The sequence below is a fragment of the Setaria italica genome, chromosome I, assembly GCF_000263155.2.
Source record: "Setaria italica strain Yugu1 chromosome I, Setaria_italica_v2.0, whole genome shotgun sequence".
NCBI lineage: Eukaryota > Viridiplantae > Streptophyta > Magnoliopsida > Poales > Poaceae > Setaria > Setaria italica.
The window spans coordinates 32,621,498-32,640,918 of record NC_028450.1 but is presented as its reverse complement, the minus strand read 5'-3'; the positions used below and the strand labels follow the sequence as shown (position 1 = coordinate 32,640,918).

Sequence of the window (19,421 nt, the reverse complement as noted above, 5' to 3'; positions counted from 1 at the left end):
TTTCATTAAATTTCCCGTAAAAAATTGGACACAAAATTTGTTATTTTTGGTGAACAGTAGTAGCTTTGGGCTAAAAGTTCTCTTTCGCTCAGGACCATTTGATTTTTTTTTTGCCACAGTTTTCTTTCACTCATGTTGCCAGCAGAGTTCAGGAAGTTGCGCAGGCACGAATTTGAGAGAAGCTGATTGAAACTCATCTCAAAACAAAATGGTACAGTGTAGTTCAAGTGCAAAAGGCAGCTCCAAAATCTAACTGAAGAACATCACTAGATGTATTAAAGCATCTCCAGGCCAGTGACCTACCCACACCCAGAGAATACCCAATACAAGCATTAATACACCTTGATGTCCTACCCTAACCAACCCCGTTAACGAGCTAAACGCCTAAACCACACACCTGCTGCCCTAACCCCAAAAATCCCCTGATGCGTCGAGCCACACGTACCACCACGTACGCGATACGCGAGACATGCGTATGTACATACATGCGTGCATGTGGAGGCGTATAGCAAGCCGTAGATGTATTGCCACTGCCGCTTGCTATACGTGTACGTGGGGTGCTCCCTGCGTCCTCTTCACTAGAACGCCGTGTCCAGGGACGCCTCGAGCACCTCGAGCGGCGGGAACAGCGAGAACCCACCGTACCGGCCGTGGAATAGCCCCAGCTCCTCGCCGGCGAAGTCGAGGAACATCTGGTACTCCTCCAGCGCCTCCGCCACCTCCGTCTCGTTGGACGCCGCCGAGGAGTCGTCGCCGGGCGCGGGCAGCGCCAGCGCCTCCTGCTTGATCATCACCACGTCGTCCTTCCTCTTGACGGGCGGCGCAGGCAGCGCCGGCGCGGCCGTCTTGCGACGGAACGAGTCCCCGATGTCCGAGCTCCACAGGCGGAGGAAGATGTCCGCGGGCTTGGAGGACGCCTTCTCGGCGCCCGCGGCGAAGGTCGACGACGAGGACACAGAGGTGGTGGCGGTGGTCGCGGTGGCGCCGGAGGAGCAGGACGAGGCGAGGAGGGAGAGGCGCGCCTCCGCCTCGAGCCGCGCCGTCTCCCACTGCGCCATGTGGCGCGCGGCGGGGCAGCCGGCGGCCGGTCCCGGCGGCGGCTCGTCAAGCCCCATTCGTCGCAGCTGCTTCTTGAGGTGCGTGTTCCAGTAGTTCTTGATCTCGTTGTCCGTCCGCCCCGGCAGCTGCGCCGCGATCATGGACCACCTGGAGGTTCACCAGAAAAAGCCAATCAATACCACTCCTACTTGCAAGTCTTACCGCAGTGGCGGCACCACCACCACACCACCAATTACCATGGCAGAAACAAGAGCAGGCTCTAGTAAATACGAGCGACTCCGCCACACATCCGGCAAGCTCAGGGCGACCGGTTTTGGACGCGACGCGATGGACGGAGGCGAGCGGCATCATTCAATGCGGCGATGCTTTCTTTTAGTAACAGTGGCGCGCTGCACCGGGCAGTAGCGCAGTACGCGCTGGCCGTGCGAGCGCGAGGTGAGGAGTGGATGCGTGATCAGAGGGGGAACGTGCTGGTCTGGTCATCTGGCAGATCGAAGGGGGAAGGGGGCACGGCGGTGTGGTGGTGGTCTTACTTGTTGCCGACGATGGCGTGGAGCTGGACGATGGACTTCTGCTCCTCGGGGCTGAAGGGCCCGCGCTTGATGTCCGGCCGGAGGTAGTTGGTCCACCGCAGCCGGCAGCTCTTGCCGCACCGGTTCAGCCCTGCATGCGCGCAAACACAAGCGGTTAGATGAGATGAGAGATCATGCAAGACGAGGGAGAACCATCGATCACAACCGTGTTTGCCAGTGGGCAATAGCACGGATCGCCTGCGATGATCCCAGGACACCGACAAGGAATTTCACGGGATAAACCAAACATTTTTCCTAACACACACACAAGGAGTGGGCCAACAGCTAGACGACGAGCTAGGCAGAGCAGCAGAACTCGAAAGAAGACGAAGGGGAACTGCGAAGAACTGGAACAAGAGAGATTGGATTGATCTGGGATCCTGACCTGCGAGTTTGGGGAGCAGGCGCCAGCTGCCGTGGCCGTTGGCCTGGATGTAGTCGACGAGGAGCTTGTCCTCCTCCGGCGTCCAGGGCCCCTTCTTGAGCCCCTTGGTCCTGTCGCAGCACGGCGCCCTCCCCATCGGCCGCCGCCCGCCGACGCCGAGCCGCGAGCTCCCACTCGATGTCCCCTCTCCCACACCACACGCGCGCGCGCAGAAACTAACGCGTTGACGCCAAGCACAAGAGACGGCGCTCTGTGAGCGTGATGTGAGAGGAGGGGAGACCGCCAGACCGGGAGAGGGTGGTAATGAAAAAGATTTGGGCGAGACAAGGGGGGAGGGTGGCGCGGATGACGAGGAGGGTTTTGTCTGCGGCCGAGGAGGATCCCCGTGGAGCGCTTATTAATGCCGGAGATTTTCACCTGCTGCCTGCGACGAGACGACGGAGTAGGGGTGCTGGCGTGGGGGAAAGGAGGAGGGGGCAGCGGAGAAGAGAGGGAGGGTTCAGTTGTTCAGTAGTTTTGGCTTTGCGTATCGGGCCATACCCATGACCATGAGCTGGATGATTGGATATGGCGCTGGGCTGAGCTGAGTGAGGGCGAGGTTCTTTCGTGTGCGAGTACAAAACCCGGGCTGAGAGCGGAGCCGCCTCTTTCTTCTTCAAATGCAACACCAACGCGTAGGGTAGGGAGCAGGACCAGCTCACCTATCTAGGTCCTGTTTGGCATGGCTCCAACTCTAGGTGGAGCTGCTCCACTCCAGAACTCCAGGTGGAGCCAGCTCCACTCCAAAACTCCAGAAATAAAATGGGGTGTTTGGCTAGATGGGTGCTCTCAGCTCCAAAAAAGATCGATTTCAGTGTAGATTGCCATTGTTGCCCCCCAATTCAAGCCCCACTTGTCATACGCCCCGACGAACAGCTGCGTGCCTGCCTCGAAGATACTGGCAGCGACGTCCTCGCCGTACGCCATGGACGCGCTGCCGCGACCGCCACTGGCGTCATTGTCCACGACGAGCTCCGCACGGAGCTGCGCCCCTCCCTTGTCCACCGCGACGGCCCGGAGGAGGGGCAGATCTCCTGTGGGCGGCCTCGGGGCTGGGGCGGCGACGGGGCCGGCCGGCGGCGGCCGGTGGTGTCCTGGACGGCTACGGGGCCGGGGCGGCGACGGGGCCGGGTCGGTGGCGGGGCTGGGCGGTGGCGGGCTGTGTGGCCACGAGGCCGGGGCGGCGACGGGCAGCGGGGCTCGGCGGCGACGAGGGCAGGGTGGCGACGGGCGGCGGGGCTCGACGGGGGCGGAGCTCGGCATCGGGGGCGGGGCAGCGACGGGCGGCAGGGAGGTGGCCACGGGGCCGGCGGTGGCGGCGACAGGGGCAGGGCGGCGACGGGCGGGCCTCGGCGACTGGCGGGGCTCGGAGACGGCGGCGACGGGCGGCGGGGAGGCGGCCACAGGGCCGGCGACGGCGGCGACGGGGGCGGGGCGGCGACAGGCGGCAAGCGGGGCGGCAACGGGCGGCGGGGAGGCGGTAGGCTACACGTGACGGGGGTGGGGAAATAGGCACGGGTAGGAGCTCGGGAGGAACAGAATGAAACGTTTTTTTGTGTAACCAGTGGCATTGGTGGGTAATTACCCACCAACTCCACGAGGAGGTTCGAAATAGAGAGTTTTGGAGCAGCAAAAGAGGTGCTCCAAAACTCCACCTCCATTTGCACTACAGCTCCATGGAGTTGGCTGCTCCATGGAGTTTTGGAGTTGAGGTGTTTGGCTAGATTTTTTGGTGGAGTTGCTGGAGTTCTGGAGTGGAGCCATGCCAAACAGGCCCCTAGTCAGTAACTGATTCTAAAAGTAAAATGCACGTCGGTACATGGACTTGCTTGCTAGCGAGTCATCAAGGTTTCGAATAAAGGGGTGTTTGATTCTGAAGCTAAAGTTTAGCCCGTGTTACATCGGATATTCGGATGCTAATTAGAAAGACTAAACATGAACTAATTACAAAACTAATTGCATAACCCCTAGGCTAAATCGCGAACGAATCTATTAAACCTAATTAATCCATCATTAGCGAATGTTTACTGTAGCACCATATTGTCAAATCATGGACTAATTAGGCTTAATAGATTCGTCTCGCGATTTAGCCTAGGGGTTGTGAAATTGGTTTTGTAATTAACCTACGTTTAATACTCCTAATTAGTGTCCAAACATTCGATGTGACAGGAGCTAAAGTTTAGCTCGAGGATCCAACACCCCCTTAGATGTAGATCGAAATTCCTAAACTTCTTGATGGGATACGTGATCCAAATTTTTATAATCCGTGTATGCGTGGTATGTTGATATATGATATTAGTGATGTAGCTAGGATTTTATTACAGGATATGCCACGATGAATTTTTCATATACAATTTCGGTTCCATCAATATATACAACAGTACGTGACTCATACGCAAGAGTCTGCAAGTGAGATTCTTCAAGATTGAAGCTAAGGGTGAGATGACCATTCTCTCCAAAAAGATTACAATTTGATGGTGTCTTAAAGATGAATACTCCATTAGATCAGGGACTAACAAAAGTAACGCCTGGCTGAACAGAAGGCAATAGGCCTGGTTTACCTTGCATGTCAACTTCCGGCTCCAGTACATCATTGTGCCCACGAGATTATTATGCACCAACCTTGGCCAAATTTATTTCCCCTTTCTTTTCTTTTTTTTTATTGAACTGAGTTATTTGGGTTGGTTTTCGGCAGATGGACAGTCTCTGCTAGCTTCAATGGAGAATCTAATGGTGTATTTTGAGGGAAAAGGATGCCACGGCCGGCTGGACAGCGGACGACAAACGCCGGATGATCGTATATTCGAATGGGATCGCTGATCAGAATATGCATGTGATGCGCATAACCGAAACATCGCGAGGTGGCGAGGATAGGGCATTGGTTTTTTTTTTTCATATGAGCCGTATACCTCAGTTGGGCTGAAAACTATAGGGTATGCTGTGGCCCACCCGGCATACCCTGTAGCTACGCCACTGCATGAGATCCATTGTCATATCCACATATCTTCTCTCTTTCTCTCTTGATCTCCATTCGACCAGGAGGTACTCGAGCTTGGGTGGCGGATGGGGGCACTCAAGCTCGCGCAGGTGGCCGCGGAGCAACATGAGGTCAGGTGGTTGCAGCAGGGTGAGGTCAAAGCGAGCAACAGCGAGGGCGAGGTCATGGTAGGCGGTGTTGAAAGGGGCAAGCTAGGTTAGAGCGAGAGTGAGCAGCGTGATGGATGGAGCGAGTGTTGTCGGCGCGGAGTCAGGGTGAACTTTGACCGCGCGACCAATGGGGTCAGGTAGCGTGGTGGACGAGGAAAGCTTCGGCAGTGTGAGGTCGAAGCAAGCGTGCCTGTTCCCAAAACACGGAACGACGGGGTAAGGTTGTGCGAGCAGTGGACATTGCGTTGAGGATGATGAATCACTGGAACACGCCTTCAGTGCCGAGTCCAAACCTCCTATTAGTACCGGTTATGTAACCGGTATTGCTATTTCGGTACTAAAGGGGACCTTTAAGTATCGGGTCAAATAACCGGCACTAAAGGGGTATTAAAAAATATAAAAAAGAAATCCGCCGACCGGAGCCCCGGCTGCACCCGCCGCCGTCCGCTACAGCGCCGGAACCTCGGCCACACCCCGCCAGCGTCCGCCTGAGCGCCGGAGCCCCGAGTGCACCGCACCTGAGCCCTGCACCGAAGAGAGAGGGGGAGAGGGAGGGAGGGAGGCAGCGTACTTATGCTGCTCAACCACCGCCGCCGGATCTAAGGGAGAGGTGGCCGCTACTCCAAGATCCACGCGCTCCTTGCTCCGCCACGCCCTACCGACGCTCCGCTTCCTTGCCCTGCTGCCGCTCCTTGCTCCTCGCCCGCTACTGCTCCACGAACCGTCGCCTACTGCAGCTCCCCGCGTCGTCGCCCGCCACTCCGCCTCTGCGCTCCCCCACCGCCGTGTTGTTGCCTCACCTCACCCCGCCGCCGCTCCTCACCGGTGTCGCAGTGAGGGGCGCGCGGAGGGGAGAGGGGAAAGGCAGCCATGAGGGGAGGGGATTGGAGGAGCGCTGCAGTGGGAGGAAGAGAAGAGACCGATCACCGCCGTGGGGGGAGAAGAGAGAGGGGTGCCATTCGGGAGAGAGATTGAGGGAGAGTCATGGGCGGATAAGACGATGAGGAGCGGATGCGTGCGGTGGACTTCAATCTAGTGAAGTCCAAATTTCGGATCCCCACCCACCAATTAGTACCGGGTGGAGGCTTCCCCGGTACTAACTGTTACCAATTAGTACCGGGTGAAACCTCCACCCGGTACTAAAGGCCCCCAGGCACATTAGTACCGGTTGGAGGCTTCAACCGGTACTAATGTGCAACCTTTAGTACCGGGTGAAGCCTCCATCCAGTACTAAAGAGGGTCACGAGGGGCTCATAGGGGAATAGCCGTTAGGCCCAGTACTAATGCTCACATTAGTACCGGATCAAAACGCAACCGGTACTGAGCCTCGGGACGAATGCTGAGTTTTCCAATAGTGAATGCAGCTAGACATGGGAGGTCCTAGTGTCGTTGGCTGCTGCCATTGCTTCCATCGGCGGCGGCGGTTGGGGGAGGTTGCGCACGGCTGCCATCGTGGTTCTACTGTGTGGGAGGGAGCCATGGAGGAAGAGGAAGAAATAAGGGATAAAGAGAGGGTGAGGGTCCTGCCCAGCTCTATGTCAGCAAACTTGTTAATTGTGATTTGGACCTCACGTGAATTATCTAGCAAGTTTAAGAATCTTAATGTGCATTTAGAAAGGTACCTGGATCACATTTCCTACCACGTTTATATACCACCGGTGCATTTTACTCTGATTCTAAATGCATTTTACTCTGATTCGAAAAATCGTGAGGGCTTCTTTAAAACAGTGTAGTAAAAGTTGGTGAAGCTAATTTAATTTTAACTTGATTTATGAAATGATTTCACGCTTGCACTGTCTAAAATGGAAAGAGCTGGAACTGATATAAGCTCTCACAATTCACAAACGGGGCTTAATAATGTTATTTTCATACATGTCGAGTTTAAAAGATACTAATGCTACCAAAGCAAAATCTAATATTTTGACTAAGTTTTAACAATCTTGTCATGACTTCTTTTCACTTCCTCAGCAACACCTCCGGACTTCCTACCGTTTCTTGTAGCGTCTTCGCCAATGGAACCACAACTATCGCCCCATTGTGGTAACCAATCTCCGTATAGACCGTCCCTCTCCTTCTGTCTCCACTTTGAGAGCAAGGCGAGCGTATTGTCGTTCCAAGAATTTTGAAGCTGGACATACCATCCGGATGCTAGCTGAAACAAAATGCTCCAGCGTATAAGCTAAAACAAAAGCAATCTTCTATCCTATAAACAATTATGGCTGGCAGCTTTTTCCAACCAAGTAGTAATGGTGAGTAAAAAATACTACTTTATTTGAAGCACCAGGTGCAAAAGCATGCTTCCCAGCAGCCTACCTCTGACGGCACTTAGAAAAATTGGTGATGATGCCTTGGAGTACTCCCTTAAAACTTACGCTGGAGCTGATACTACTAATCCAATATGGTAACATCCCACTGCTGCATCATTCTAGCCTCTCAAGTCAACAAAAGCCAGCACCAAATCTTACTGTCGATTTCCCATTTCACTCTAAGCCTAGGGATCGGAGAAATTACATAGGAAATTACGCTGCTATTTCGCTACTCAAGAAAGGAAGAAATAAAGATCACTTACTAAAAGAATGGAAAGCATATACCTCGTCCCATGAAAAATACAATTCTAGTTTTTTCGATAAGAGGTGATCCATCGTGGGGGTCTCTAATCCAGTAGTCGTGGCCCAGAGGCTAGATCCACCACCTCCATTGGGCGATGGCCCTATTTCGCCTAGAGCTAATGTGGATCAGCCGGCTCAGGCAGACGGCGCCCCTATTCGAGCTCATGCCATGGTTGGAGAGAATGTTCACCACCATGAGAGTGGGATGGCAGGTGGTGAGCGGTGGTGGCCGACTGCCCGCCAGGAAAAGGTTGGTGCATGAGCCGAGAGAGGCAGCGTGAAGAAGAACATGTGAGGACACGTGTGGATGGGGATATGATGTGTCGGTGGGACGGTTGCGCGTGGATGATAAGGAAAGGTCCCACTTTTATCCCTATCTAGAATTACAATATCTTAGGGATATTTTTAATAGCAAAATTGTACTCTTTATGGATGAATGGAGTGCTTTTGTGAACAGTATACTCCTATCACAAATTAAGTGGTTTTAGCCTCCACATGAATTAAGGAGTTGGATAGTATGACCATGTTGCCCTCATTTTTTCTTCCTCAGTTCATTTATTAGCCTATCAATTAAAAATTTCAAAACATGAAAGAAATGTGAAAAATGATCTAAAACGTGCGCCAACTTATACTCCCTTCGTTTTAGCTATTCTAGATACATGATTTTGCTATGCATCTAAATATTATATTATGTTTAGAACTCTATATACATAGCAAAATCTATGTCTCTTGAAAATATAAAATGACCTACAATTTACGTAACAACGAAGATAACTAAGCTATCTATATTTATTTATGGTAAGAGGAAGAAACCTATTTTAAGCTGGTGATGTTGCAAGATAAGAGAACACAAAATAGTTGTCTTCCCACCGACCGGCATACAACTCGATGGTTGTCCTTTACCAATACGGCGCACACAAGTGGGTGAGCATAGCAGAGAGACGCCGCCCGCACCTCACGTCCACAGGGACGGCGGTGAGCCGACGAGGCGACGAGTAGCGGTGTAGCGCACTGCGGCGAGCAAATAATAAACAAATTCGGCGCGCAAGGCCGACGCGAGACGCGACGACGAGCGACGACGCGGAGATGAAGACGTAAAGGGCATGGAGTGGCCTTCAATGAGGGGGGCTGGCCTACGAGTGTAGCTCGGATTTTGAGCAAGGGTGACGGAGTAAATGCGGAGTTCAGAGAGTTCCTGTCTCGCTGCGTCCGCTGCCACTGCTGCTCGCCGGCCTGCTGCAGTGGCCAGCCGCAGGGTGGCGAGGGGCATCGCCATCATGACGCAGCCGGACAGGTGCTGCGGCGGGCTCATCGGAACAGGACCGCGCCTCTGCTCCCCCCTGCTCGGTTTCTTTTTCTCCGCTGGCTGACGATGTACGCATACGGTGGTAGAGCTACAGTATACTTTAATTCTGTTTGCGGTACAAAAGTACTTGTGTGCGTGCAGGCTCTGCAGCATGGACACTGTCACGCTGTAGCATTTTTTCTCTCTCTCAAAAGGATAGTAGATGGTCCAGAGGAGAGCCAGAAGTGCTGCGAGTTTTCTGGCTCAATCATGCAACAAGCTCTAACTTCTTTCCCGATGAGATTACGCGTATTAATGGAACTCGAGAACTCGCCGTCATGAAGTCCTCGGAGAGTTCAGAATCTCCTCCTGTAGTCCTGTGCTCGGGTAAGAGCGTATAGTGCTGTTGTCATGAAGGATCGTGATCCCCTATCCTATGGCAGAGCACAATTCGGTGGCTCTTTTGGTTGCTCATTTGTTGCATCTGGTAGTCCAAATGCAAATTAACCTCATCAAACTGTGAAAGCCAAGGTCCTATCTCCTATCTGCTGCTGTCCTCATACATGGTGACAGAGAAATTTATCTAAAAAAGAGGTATGGCAGACAGGGCAAAGCTTCACATCTCAAAACAAACATGGCACTGAGTAGGAGAAATGAGGAAACCATACTGATGCTATGTGCATGCAAGGGGTGCAGAAGCATAGGCTATTTCTTGCTTCCTTGGGATTCAAACGGGTGTCTGAATATTTCCAAGATAGCGTGCTTGACCACTCCCACCCCATGCAGTGCCCGGACTGCAGCCAAAGAAAGGCTTGTCACAAGGGGGGAGACCGTTTTGCCACTTTCAGCTCACCGGGATAAGGGACGGTTTGGATACGAGATGCTAAACTTAGCACGTGTCACATCGAATGTTCGGATGCTAATTAGGAGGACTAAATATGAACTAATTATAAAACTAATTGCAGAACTTCTAGGCTAATTCGCGAGACGAATCTATTAAAGCTAATTAATTTATCATTAGCAAATGGTTAATGTAGCACCACATTGTCGAGAAAATGGCTCGTCCAAATAGGGAAGGTGATTCAATGTGCAATCCATGAAAGCAACAACTCTTATTGTCTACGATTATGTTCCCTTTGTGTTCTTAGCACCAGTACGTTGGGATTACGGAACCTGCACAATTAAGAGGTACTCCGTTCCAAATTATAAATCATTTCAATTTTTTTAAGAATCAAACTATTTTATGTTTGACCAAAATTATAAAAAGGATCACAAAGATTTATAGCACCAAATAAATATACTATAAAAATATATTTAATGAAGAAACTAATGATACTTATTTGGTAACATGAACGTTAGTACTTTATCGCATAAATTTGATTAAACTTAAGATACTTTAACTCTCCAAACTATTAAAATGACTTATAATTTTGATTCTCCGAAACATTGAAATAACTTATAATTTTAAACGGAGGGAGTCGTAATTTGGAACGGAACCATACGGAACCTCCACAGCTAAGAGGAATCCAACCGGCCATCATGTCACACGACGACGAAAAGCCAAAATTATAAACAATACATAAACAGATTTGATTAAAAGGCGACCTGACATTAACCATCTTAAATAAGCAAGCATCCCTGTCAACGAAAACGGCTTTATTGTCAAGGCGCCGAAAATGATCCCCAGAACCTTGTTCAAAATGATGAAATAAACAAACTTATTCTAAGATTCCACAAACCAGAGCACCTATGGCCCAGTATATATCACCACCACAATAACGCAAACAGGTCCAAAAGCAACGGGGAATACCGAAGTATCTTATTATGATAGTAACGTCAAGAAACATGCATGATGCAGCGTACCACAGTTTAGTACCCACAACCAGGACAAGTTGCTTGTGCTTGACACATCAATTCAGCACAAGACAAGTGAAGAACGTTTTATCCAACAATTACATGCTCAATAAAGGCCGGCAGAATCTAAATGACGACCATGGCACCAAGCCAAATGGCATGGCTGCAAGGGAAAGACTGCATGCATGATGCAGCGTACCACATATTATTTCCAAACTTGTATTCCACTTCACGACCCTCACCTGAAGGCGACTACTTTCAGGCTTCAGACCTCAAGTTCAATGGCCAACTCGCCACACCCAATTACCCATCAACGGCACATTGCCCCAAGTTGGACTTGAGCAACACGCTTGCACCCACAGGCCACAAGCCCAGAACCAGCAACAGGGTTAAAATGTCCTGTGAGAAACAGCTAAAGACACAGATTGACGAAAAATAAGAGAAATACAAAGAAACTAGACCACGACGGCCCTAGGAACAGGCACCTAGCAATATACACTACTCTGTGCCTAAATGTGGCAGGACGTTCGCCCTCAGATAGCCATAATAGTGTCAGCATAACAAGGTTTTCAGAAAAGTTGGATGCCTCGTTTCACGCCATCCACCAACATAAAATTGTCTCGATGCGCCACAGGAATTCACACCATAAAATCTGCACACATAACAGAGGGTCAACTAAGCTTTTGGATACTGGCTCTTCCCACACACTTAACACACCCAACACATAAAACATAACCAACTGAAATCTTGTGAGTTCTGATGTCAGGGTGGAAACCAAATGGGTGCCATGCTTTAAAATTACCTCCAGCAATAGAATTCTTGGGAAACAATGTTAGAATTTTCAAGTTTGAATTTAGATTTGAACAATTTAAATTCATGAATAAATAATCTACAACAACAATGTGTAGGTCTGCTGCTATGCAAATGACAAGATATTAAATGTGTAAAGAAGTTAAAAAAGTTAGTGGCTGCTTGGAGATTAGGTCTGAACTCAGTTGCCAAGTATCATGTCGGCCAAAAAATTAAAGCGAAACTAATAACATGTAGTACCGCAGGTCAAAACATCCTAGCCGGCAGTAAAAAGCACCTAGTTTAATACTTCCACATGTACTTATATAAAATAAAAAAAATGATAGCAATATACAACTCAAACTGTAAAACAAAAAAAAATTGTTAGCAATATACAACTCAATACTGTAAATTACATCAAAGAGTTTACACAATTTTAAATGTTCTGGCAACAAAATCATGGAACCAGTCTATAGAGCATGCAAAAAGATAGGTTGAAACAGCATCGCTGAGGCCTTTGTGAAGTTATACTAAAAGAAGTACCAGTGATTCATGGATCATGGAGACAGACGACAAACCCATTTTTTTAAGGAAAAAAAAAGGTTACCTGATGAGCTGGTATTTACAAAAGTTGTCTCCTTATTACTCCTGGAGAAATGAATGAAGGTGGAAACTTTGTCAGATTATTGGCAATATATAGCCTGGTCTATCTGAGGAGGAATTGGTTTTATTTCAGTCCCAAGCTCTTGTTCAATCCTATACCTGTTCCAAGAAATGATACAGTCAGAACAAAGTGTGGAATAGAAGAGGTCAACAAACTTGCAGTGGAAAGTCTGCATACAGGTTAAACCGATCCTCATAGGTGATCAAATTCACAGCCAGACCAAGGTGACCAAATCTCCCAGATCTACCAACCTGGCAAGCCAAAAGGAGCATTAAAATTGCCAGAAATGGATGCCAACAGTAAAATGCAACAGTCATATATTTGGTTTCTAAGTATCAACAAGGATAAGCCGTTAACATGATAAGTGGCAAGCATTTTTTATTTTAAAGTGCCTCAAAAGTGCCAAAACAGATGGTCAGTCATGAGCAACATAATTTCATGCCACACTTAAATGTCAGGTTATGAAAACAAAAGTAAAAGGCACAGTTTGTTCAATCCTACCCTGTGGAGATAGGTTTCAGAGTTCTTGGGGAAATCAAAATTGACAACGACATTGACAGCTTGAATATCAATTCCCCTTGTAAAAAGATCTGCAAAAGAAAACGGACAGAAATGTTTAGAACAGAAACAAGCAGTGCACAAATCTACCTACATGCTAGTTAAGTCCAAAAGCTAGTAGAATATTCTATGAACACTCCTTTGCATTTTGTTTAACAGAATGCATGACATTCATGTATTTCTTAATAATCTTACACATTAACATTATAACAACCAATTAATAGAACAAAAATATGCCAAAACAGAATTGACAACATGGAACGGATTTGTCATTTCAACTTTCACTGCGTGAACTAAATTAGTAGAAAGGTTAGCGATCTTGTTGCACTCCCTCCGTTTCACTATGCTTCTCTATAGCCTTTCAAAATGTTTATCTATTGAGGAAACAAAGAGTATATAGTAAAAAAAAAAGAGTAATGTTTCCCCTCTCTACCCCAAGTTGCTTTGAAAGAAGAAAATCTTGTTATATCGTGCCATTCAGTAGGGGTATGGATGGTTATTTCACATTGATTTTTGCGTGTTAGTGTGCATTGTGCTATGGACCAACCTAACAGGATGTGATGGTTCAGAATTATGCTATCGAATGGCATCTGACGACAGGGAGGGAAATGAATGATTAAAACTGACATTGAACTACCAACAAGCTTGCATATACAAGGGGGAAAAGCCTATGTGCGAGCAAGTCCAGAAGAAAATTAACAACATACCAGTACAAACAAGGTTCCTGCATGCCCCGTTACGGAAATCATGGAAAACTCTATTACGGTGGTCTTGCAGCATCTTTGCGTGAATATAGAAGCAAGAATAACCAAGCTCTGTGATCTTCTTCGCCAATAGTTCGACACGATTTACAGAGTTACAGAATATTATTGACTGGTTGATTTGAAGCTGTACCAAAACAATCAAGAATTGAATGACATGTAAGTTATATGACTTATGAGGGAACAAAAATGACTAGTCAAATAAACATCATTAAATGATATATGTGCTCATCAGCTAAACCTTGGAAAAGAGGGTGTTAAGACAGTGAACTTTCTGTCTTTCTTCAACAAACGCGTAGAACTGTGTAATTCCCTTCAGTGTAAGTTCATCCATAAGGTTAATCACGTAAGGTTTAGGCAGATATTTGTCCTTGAACTCCTTAACAGTCACAGGGAATGTTGCTGAAAACATCAAAATCTGTCGGCTAGCAGGGAGGTAGCGAATCAACTGTTCCACAGAAGGTTGAAACTCAGGAGAGAGAAGCTTGTCTGCCTGGAAAATAAGACGAGTATTATTTTGGGGAAAGGCCAAGACCAAAGGACCAAATTCCAATAATGAAACAATCAAACAGAAGTCTAAAAATAAGTTTATTGGCAACTTAAATGGGGCATAACAGGGTACTAAAAATTTTCTAGTTACTAGATACTATTTTTGTCTTTTAAGACCCACAGCTTCATACTTGATTCTTAAAGGATTAGCACCTAGACGCATGATCTTTCAGGATCATTCTAGTCACCTTACTATTTCTTATTTTTACACAACTTATGCAACAAACTTAACAGAGTCCAAATGACGGACACAATGCACAGCTTGGTTCCAAGAATAACCGCACCACCATCTTGCAGCTAACACTGAGCCCTGCTACTTATGGGTTAGATCTAATATTCCGAGTTCGCCTGTCAGAATTTTTTTTTTCAAAAAAATCCCATTCTACGTTGAACTGCAAAAGAAAGCTAGATGATAAGCAAGTTCAGGGTGGAATCCGGGTCTAGATAGGGGCAGGAAAATAATTAAACACTAGGTGAAATATTCAGGGTGCAACTCCAACAAAGGTTCACTGGCTTTTTTTATAATTTTTTGTTTTGGTGGTCACTACTCACTAGTGTTGGTTGTTAATGAAAAGCGTGACATTGAATAATCTAATAGGTAAGAACTCTTCTTCCGCAAGGGTACTTTTAGACATGAAATAAATAAGTGGCAAGATACACTGCTGAATAACATGTTGCACAAGAGTGGTAAAACTGGGTCATTTACATGAGTAGAAATACGTAGCATTTAAACAAAGCTTGAAGTATAATCTAATAGGTAAGAATATCTCCTTCCGAAAAGGTTATTTTAGACATTAATGGATTAAAGTGGCAAGATACATCGCTGAATAACATGTAGCACAAGACTAGTAAAACTGGCCATTTATGTAAGTAGCAATACAATAGCATTTAGACAAAGGTTCAAATAAATTACCTCATCCATAATAAGCATTGAACAGTCCTTCAAAATGCAAATACCTTTCTTTGTAAGATCCAAAATACGCCCAGGTGTTCCAACAAGTAAATGTACAGGTTGGTACAGACGAACAATATCATCCTTCAAGCTGGTCCCACCGGTGGTAACCATAACTTGGATCTTCAAATGCTTACCAAGCTCCTTGCAAACTTGCGATGTCTGTAGAGCCAATTCCCTTGTGGGAACCAATATAACAACTGCAAATCACACAGAGGCATTATTCAAGCATTCTCATAAACAATGGCTGAAAAAAAAAATGAATGAAAATTACATCTAAATATCAAAGAACAGCCACACAGAAAAAAAAAAGAGACCTGAATAATGAAAAAAAAATAACAATGCAACTGTGCACAAGCTCAAGTGTACACCAACTATCACGTTAACATGGGCAAAGGTACACCTTTAAGACCATATAAAGGTCGTTTGACATCAAATTTAGTTCCAGAGTCTAGAACAGACCTTGAATAGCATTTTTATCTTGATCAATCTTTTCCAGTGCAGGAATACAAAATGCAGCAGTCTTGCCAGTTCCATTCTTCGCTCTTGCAAGAATGTCACTACCAGTTAAAGCAATAGGAATGCTTTCCTCTTGGATAGGAGAGGGTCTTTCAAATCCCTTCTCGTATATCCCCATCAGGAGTTCACGCTTGAGAAAGTAGTCTTCAAACTCATTTCCCTTAGTGGCTGTAACATCCTGAACAAAATTTAAAAGAAAAGGAGAAGAAACTAATAAATCAGTGCAAAGAGTGGTAGCAACATAAGGCTCCATAAAAAACCAACAGTGTAGGTGGTAAAGCAAGAAGAGGGAAAATAAGAACATGAAAATCCAATCATAGCCGGTTAGAACTTTTTTCCCTTTTGGAAAAAAAACTAAAGATATGTACTGTCCAAGAGAACTTCAAAAATGTGTTATTCACTTATTCTGTAGAAATCTGGGCAGCAAAACATTTATGAGTTAAACCGTGCAAATGCATAATCAAGACTACTTCCTATTGCCAATATACCATTGCATGGTTGAATCATATTTCCTTGGCATCAGCACCAATACGTATGATGAATTTAAGCGGATCCGAGTAATAAAAATAGCTACTATCAACCACCCATGTGACATAACTACACAAATATGTGTATCTTTGAAGGTAACTCTGGGATGTCAAAGAATACTTTGCAAATTCAGGCCCCTCAGAAATGTCTGGGATCAGAACTACTATTCCACTGTGACTGTGTGATGTAAGGCATTAAAAACGAAAACTAAACTGCGCTAATTTTTTTAAACAGTACAGTGGACAAAGACTTAGGGTGTGTTTGGTACCGGGGACGGGACGGGACGGGACGGGACGGTCCCAAATTTGATAGTGTTTGGTTCGGAGTCACGAGGGACGGGACGGTCTACAAATGGGAATATGCTCCCAAGATGCGGGATGACCCCGTCCGGCCAAAACGAGCGGACAGAGTCATCCCACTTCGGGCGCCGTCTGCTCCGTCCTTCTCCGTTCGCAAGACTGGCGCGGGGCTGCTTCGTCTCCGGCAGGACGGGGTCCTCCAGCGGCGCGGCCGGTGCCCAGGGTCGGCGGCCGGCAGGGACCTCCGACGGCGTGGCTTGGGACGAGCGGCCGCCGGAGCAAGCGGGTCCAGCCGGCGGGGCGAGCGCCCCCGGCGCCGCGGCCGGTGCCCACGGCCAGCAGGCCCCTCCGGCGGCGCATCCTGGGGCGAGCGGGTACCTCCGGCGGCGCGGCCTGGGGCGAGCGGGGGCGGCGCGGCTGGGACCTCCGGCGGGGGCGAGCGGGGGCGAGTGGGGGCGGCGCGGCCGGGGCGGCAGGGAGCTCCGGCGGGGGCGAGTGGGGGCGGCGCGGCCGGGAGGTCCGGCGGGGGCGAGCGGGGGCGGCGCGGCCGGGACCTCCAGCGGGGGCGAGTGGGGGCGGCGCGGCCGGGAGGTCCGGCGGGGGCGAGCGGGGGCGGCGCGGCCGGGACCTCCGGCGGGGGCGAGCGGGGGCGAGTGGGGGCGGCGCGGCCGTGGCGGCAGGAAGCTCCGGCGGGGGCGAGCGGGGGCGGCGCGGAGCTCCGACGGGCGAGCAGGGGCCGTGCAGCCTGGGCCTTCGGGAGCTCTGGCGGGTTGGAGAAGACAAGGATGAGGAGAAAAAAAAAGAAATGAAGATGACATGTGGGCCCATATATGACATGTGGGTCCCACTAAACACATGTAGCTAACGGTGTTACCCGAGCCATCCGTCCCTCGTTTTCAATCCATCGTACCAAACAAAAAACTGGGATGAATTCATCCCTCTCAACCAAACATCAGACGGGATGATCCCATCCCAAAAAATAGGAACGGCACCGTCCCATCCCTTCTTGTCTCCAAACCAAACGCACCCTTAGTCCTGCAATGAATCTTACTGGGATAACCAAAAATGGAGCCTGCATCAATTTCTTTCCTAGAACAACAACCAACAACTGGGCAAAGTGCAGAAGAGAACTGAATGCTTTCTACGTTTAGGGTGATACTTAGCATCCAAATTAGATGTGAAAGAGCAGGAGGGAATTTGAAATGCCATGTTACCTCTGTCCTGTAGCGTGTATCTTGAGGCGGCAGCTTCAATTGGGCTTTCCAATCTTGCGAACTGCACAGAGACAAACATAGTTGCTGAAAAACTATCTCCACAAGAGTGACTGCTAATAATCATGGCGACATTAACAATAAATCAATCAAACAATTGGGAAATATCAGTAGCTACCGGTACATGGTAATACTACAGACCTAGTTTAGTTACAAACTTGAAATGCAGCAAACCCTAGTTTTAATCATCCCAACGTATGTGGCATCAGAACACGTGATTGGGCATTATAAACCACAAGATTACTTAATGAAGAATTAGTTATCATGGTTCGCGAATAGATAGCATGAGTCAAGCTGCATTCCGTTCAATTTCGCCAGGGAATTAAGTCCAGCCAACTAAAGAGCAGCACGCATCAGGGCAACACGACGCTATCACCAAAGCCCTAAGTTCAAATCGTCTCACCTAGAATCCACGCCATCGGCGGCCGTGGATGGCGCCAGGGCCTTCGGCTCGCTGGTACCGGCCGCGCCAGCGGCCTCGCGGGCGATCTGGTTCCGCCTCAGCCACTGCTGCTGCTGCTGTTGCTGGTGGTGATTGTGGTGCTGCTGCTGGTGATTGTAGTTGTGGTGGTGATGCTGCTGCTGCTGCCTCTGCGCGTACTGCTGGTGGTGGTGCGCCCCCGACGTCTGCTGGTGCTGGTGGTGCGGCTGTTGCGGCTGTTGCGGCGGCGGGCCGCGGCCGTAGTAGTTGGGGTTCCCGCCGCGGCCGTTGCCCATGCCCGGAGGGTACCTGGCGCGCGGATCCATGGTCGCGGGGAGGACTCAGATCTTCTCAGGAATCGGCTGGGGGAAGCGGGATCGAAGGGGAACTGGCAGATCGGATCGGGAAGATGATTTGGGAGGCGGAATCTAGGAGCCTGGCGCTTGGATCAGGAGCAAATTCGAACCCCTTTTTTGCCCCTCCAGGAGGGTTCGTGGGTGGGGAAGGAGCGAGAGCCGAGAGGAGGGGGGCGTCGCCGGATCGTCGAAGCTAGGGCAACGGTGGGCTAGGATTAGTGGAGGAGGAATTACGAGAATGGCCCTGGCAACTTCCTCAGTTTCCGTTGCGTAGGAGCGTTGCAGAAACACCCCCAACGTCTGTATAATTTGCTTGGGCACCCAAAAAAATACTTACTTGGCACGGGACGCTTGAGCTTAGGCGCAGAGACTCGAATCGGACAACTATGGGCCTGCTCGCTTCAGCATATAAGCCAGCTGAAAAGCTGAAACGGTTGATTTGTTGTGAGAGAAAAATACTGTTTGGTGGCTGATAAGCCGGCTGAATAAGCTGAAGCGAACAGGAGTAAAGCTTAGGCTGATAATTTTGACGTCAAACGGATCTAAATTGATCTCTTTAGAGCACGTACAACAGTATCTATGAAGCTGTTTATATACCATCTGGTAAGCAAATCCATCGTACATGTACACAATTAAACGAGAGAAGATAATTGTATCGTCTTCTCGCAAGACGACGGCCATAGCTCGTGCTCCCATATTATATACTGTCATGACTTCTCCCGTTGCAGAATCGGTCGACGACTCACCTCGATTCAGTGCGGCGTGTAGGGATAGCCACAAAATCCCACCGGTCGCCGCATCTTG

General features: G+C 48.7%; 2 protein-coding genes across 2 annotated transcripts; both read right to left on the bottom strand.

Annotated features, from left to right (window-relative positions):
- Nucleotides 1–228: 228 nt before the first annotated feature.
- On the bottom strand, nucleotides 229–2,615 carry LOC101786761 (transcription factor MYB41). The gene is made up of 3 exons (XM_004953201.2): nucleotides 2,017–2,615; nucleotides 1,593–1,722; nucleotides 229–1,206 (listed from the first exon to the last, which is right to left on the bottom strand). Exons 1-3 carry the CDS (start codon nucleotides 2,150–2,152, stop codon nucleotides 579–581), a joined length of 894 nt encoding a protein of 297 aa, XP_004953258.1. The 5' UTR covers nucleotides 2,153–2,615; the 3' UTR covers nucleotides 229–578.
- An 8,270-nt stretch (nucleotides 2,616–10,885) lies between these two features.
- Nucleotides 10,886–18,834, bottom strand: LOC101786376 (DEAD-box ATP-dependent RNA helicase 8). The gene is made up of 10 exons (XM_004953200.2): nucleotides 18,244–18,834; nucleotides 17,784–17,844; nucleotides 15,686–15,920; nucleotides 15,185–15,423; nucleotides 13,964–14,215; nucleotides 13,669–13,849; nucleotides 12,905–12,993; nucleotides 12,581–12,654; nucleotides 12,347–12,501; nucleotides 10,886–11,602 (listed from the first exon to the last, which is right to left on the bottom strand). Exons 1-9 carry the CDS (start codon nucleotides 18,585–18,587, stop codon nucleotides 12,423–12,425), a joined length of 1,554 nt encoding a protein of 517 aa, XP_004953257.1. The 5' UTR covers nucleotides 18,588–18,834; the 3' UTR covers nucleotides 10,886–11,602; nucleotides 12,347–12,422.
- Nucleotides 18,835–19,421: the final 587 nt, after the last annotated feature.

Excerpts from the sequence above, each read along its gene's own strand:
- LOC101786761 (XM_004953201.2), bottom strand. The coding sequence starts at position 2,152 with ATGGGGAGGGCGCCGTGCTGCGACAGGACCAAGGGGCTCAAGAAGGGG. Across the intron at positions 1,723-2,016 it reads CCTGCTCCCCAAACTCGCAG|GGCTGAACCGGTGCGGCAAG; the intron begins GTCAGGATCCCA and ends GCGCGCATGCAG. Across the intron at positions 1,207-1,592 it reads CACGCCATCGTCGGCAACAA|GTGGTCCATGATCGCGGCGC; the intron begins GTAAGACCACCA and ends GTGAACCTCCAG.
- LOC101786376 (XM_004953200.2), bottom strand. The coding sequence starts at position 18,587 with ATGGATCCGCGCGCCAGGTACCCTCCGGGCATGGGCAACGGCCGCGGC. Across the intron at positions 15,921-17,783 it reads ATACACGCTACAGGACAGAG|GATGTTACAGCCACTAAGGG; the intron begins GTAACATGGCAT and ends AATTTTGTTCAG. Across the intron at positions 14,216-15,184 it reads CAATGCTTATTATGGATGAG|GCAGACAAGCTTCTCTCTCC; the intron begins GTAATTTATTTG and ends CTTATTTTCCAG.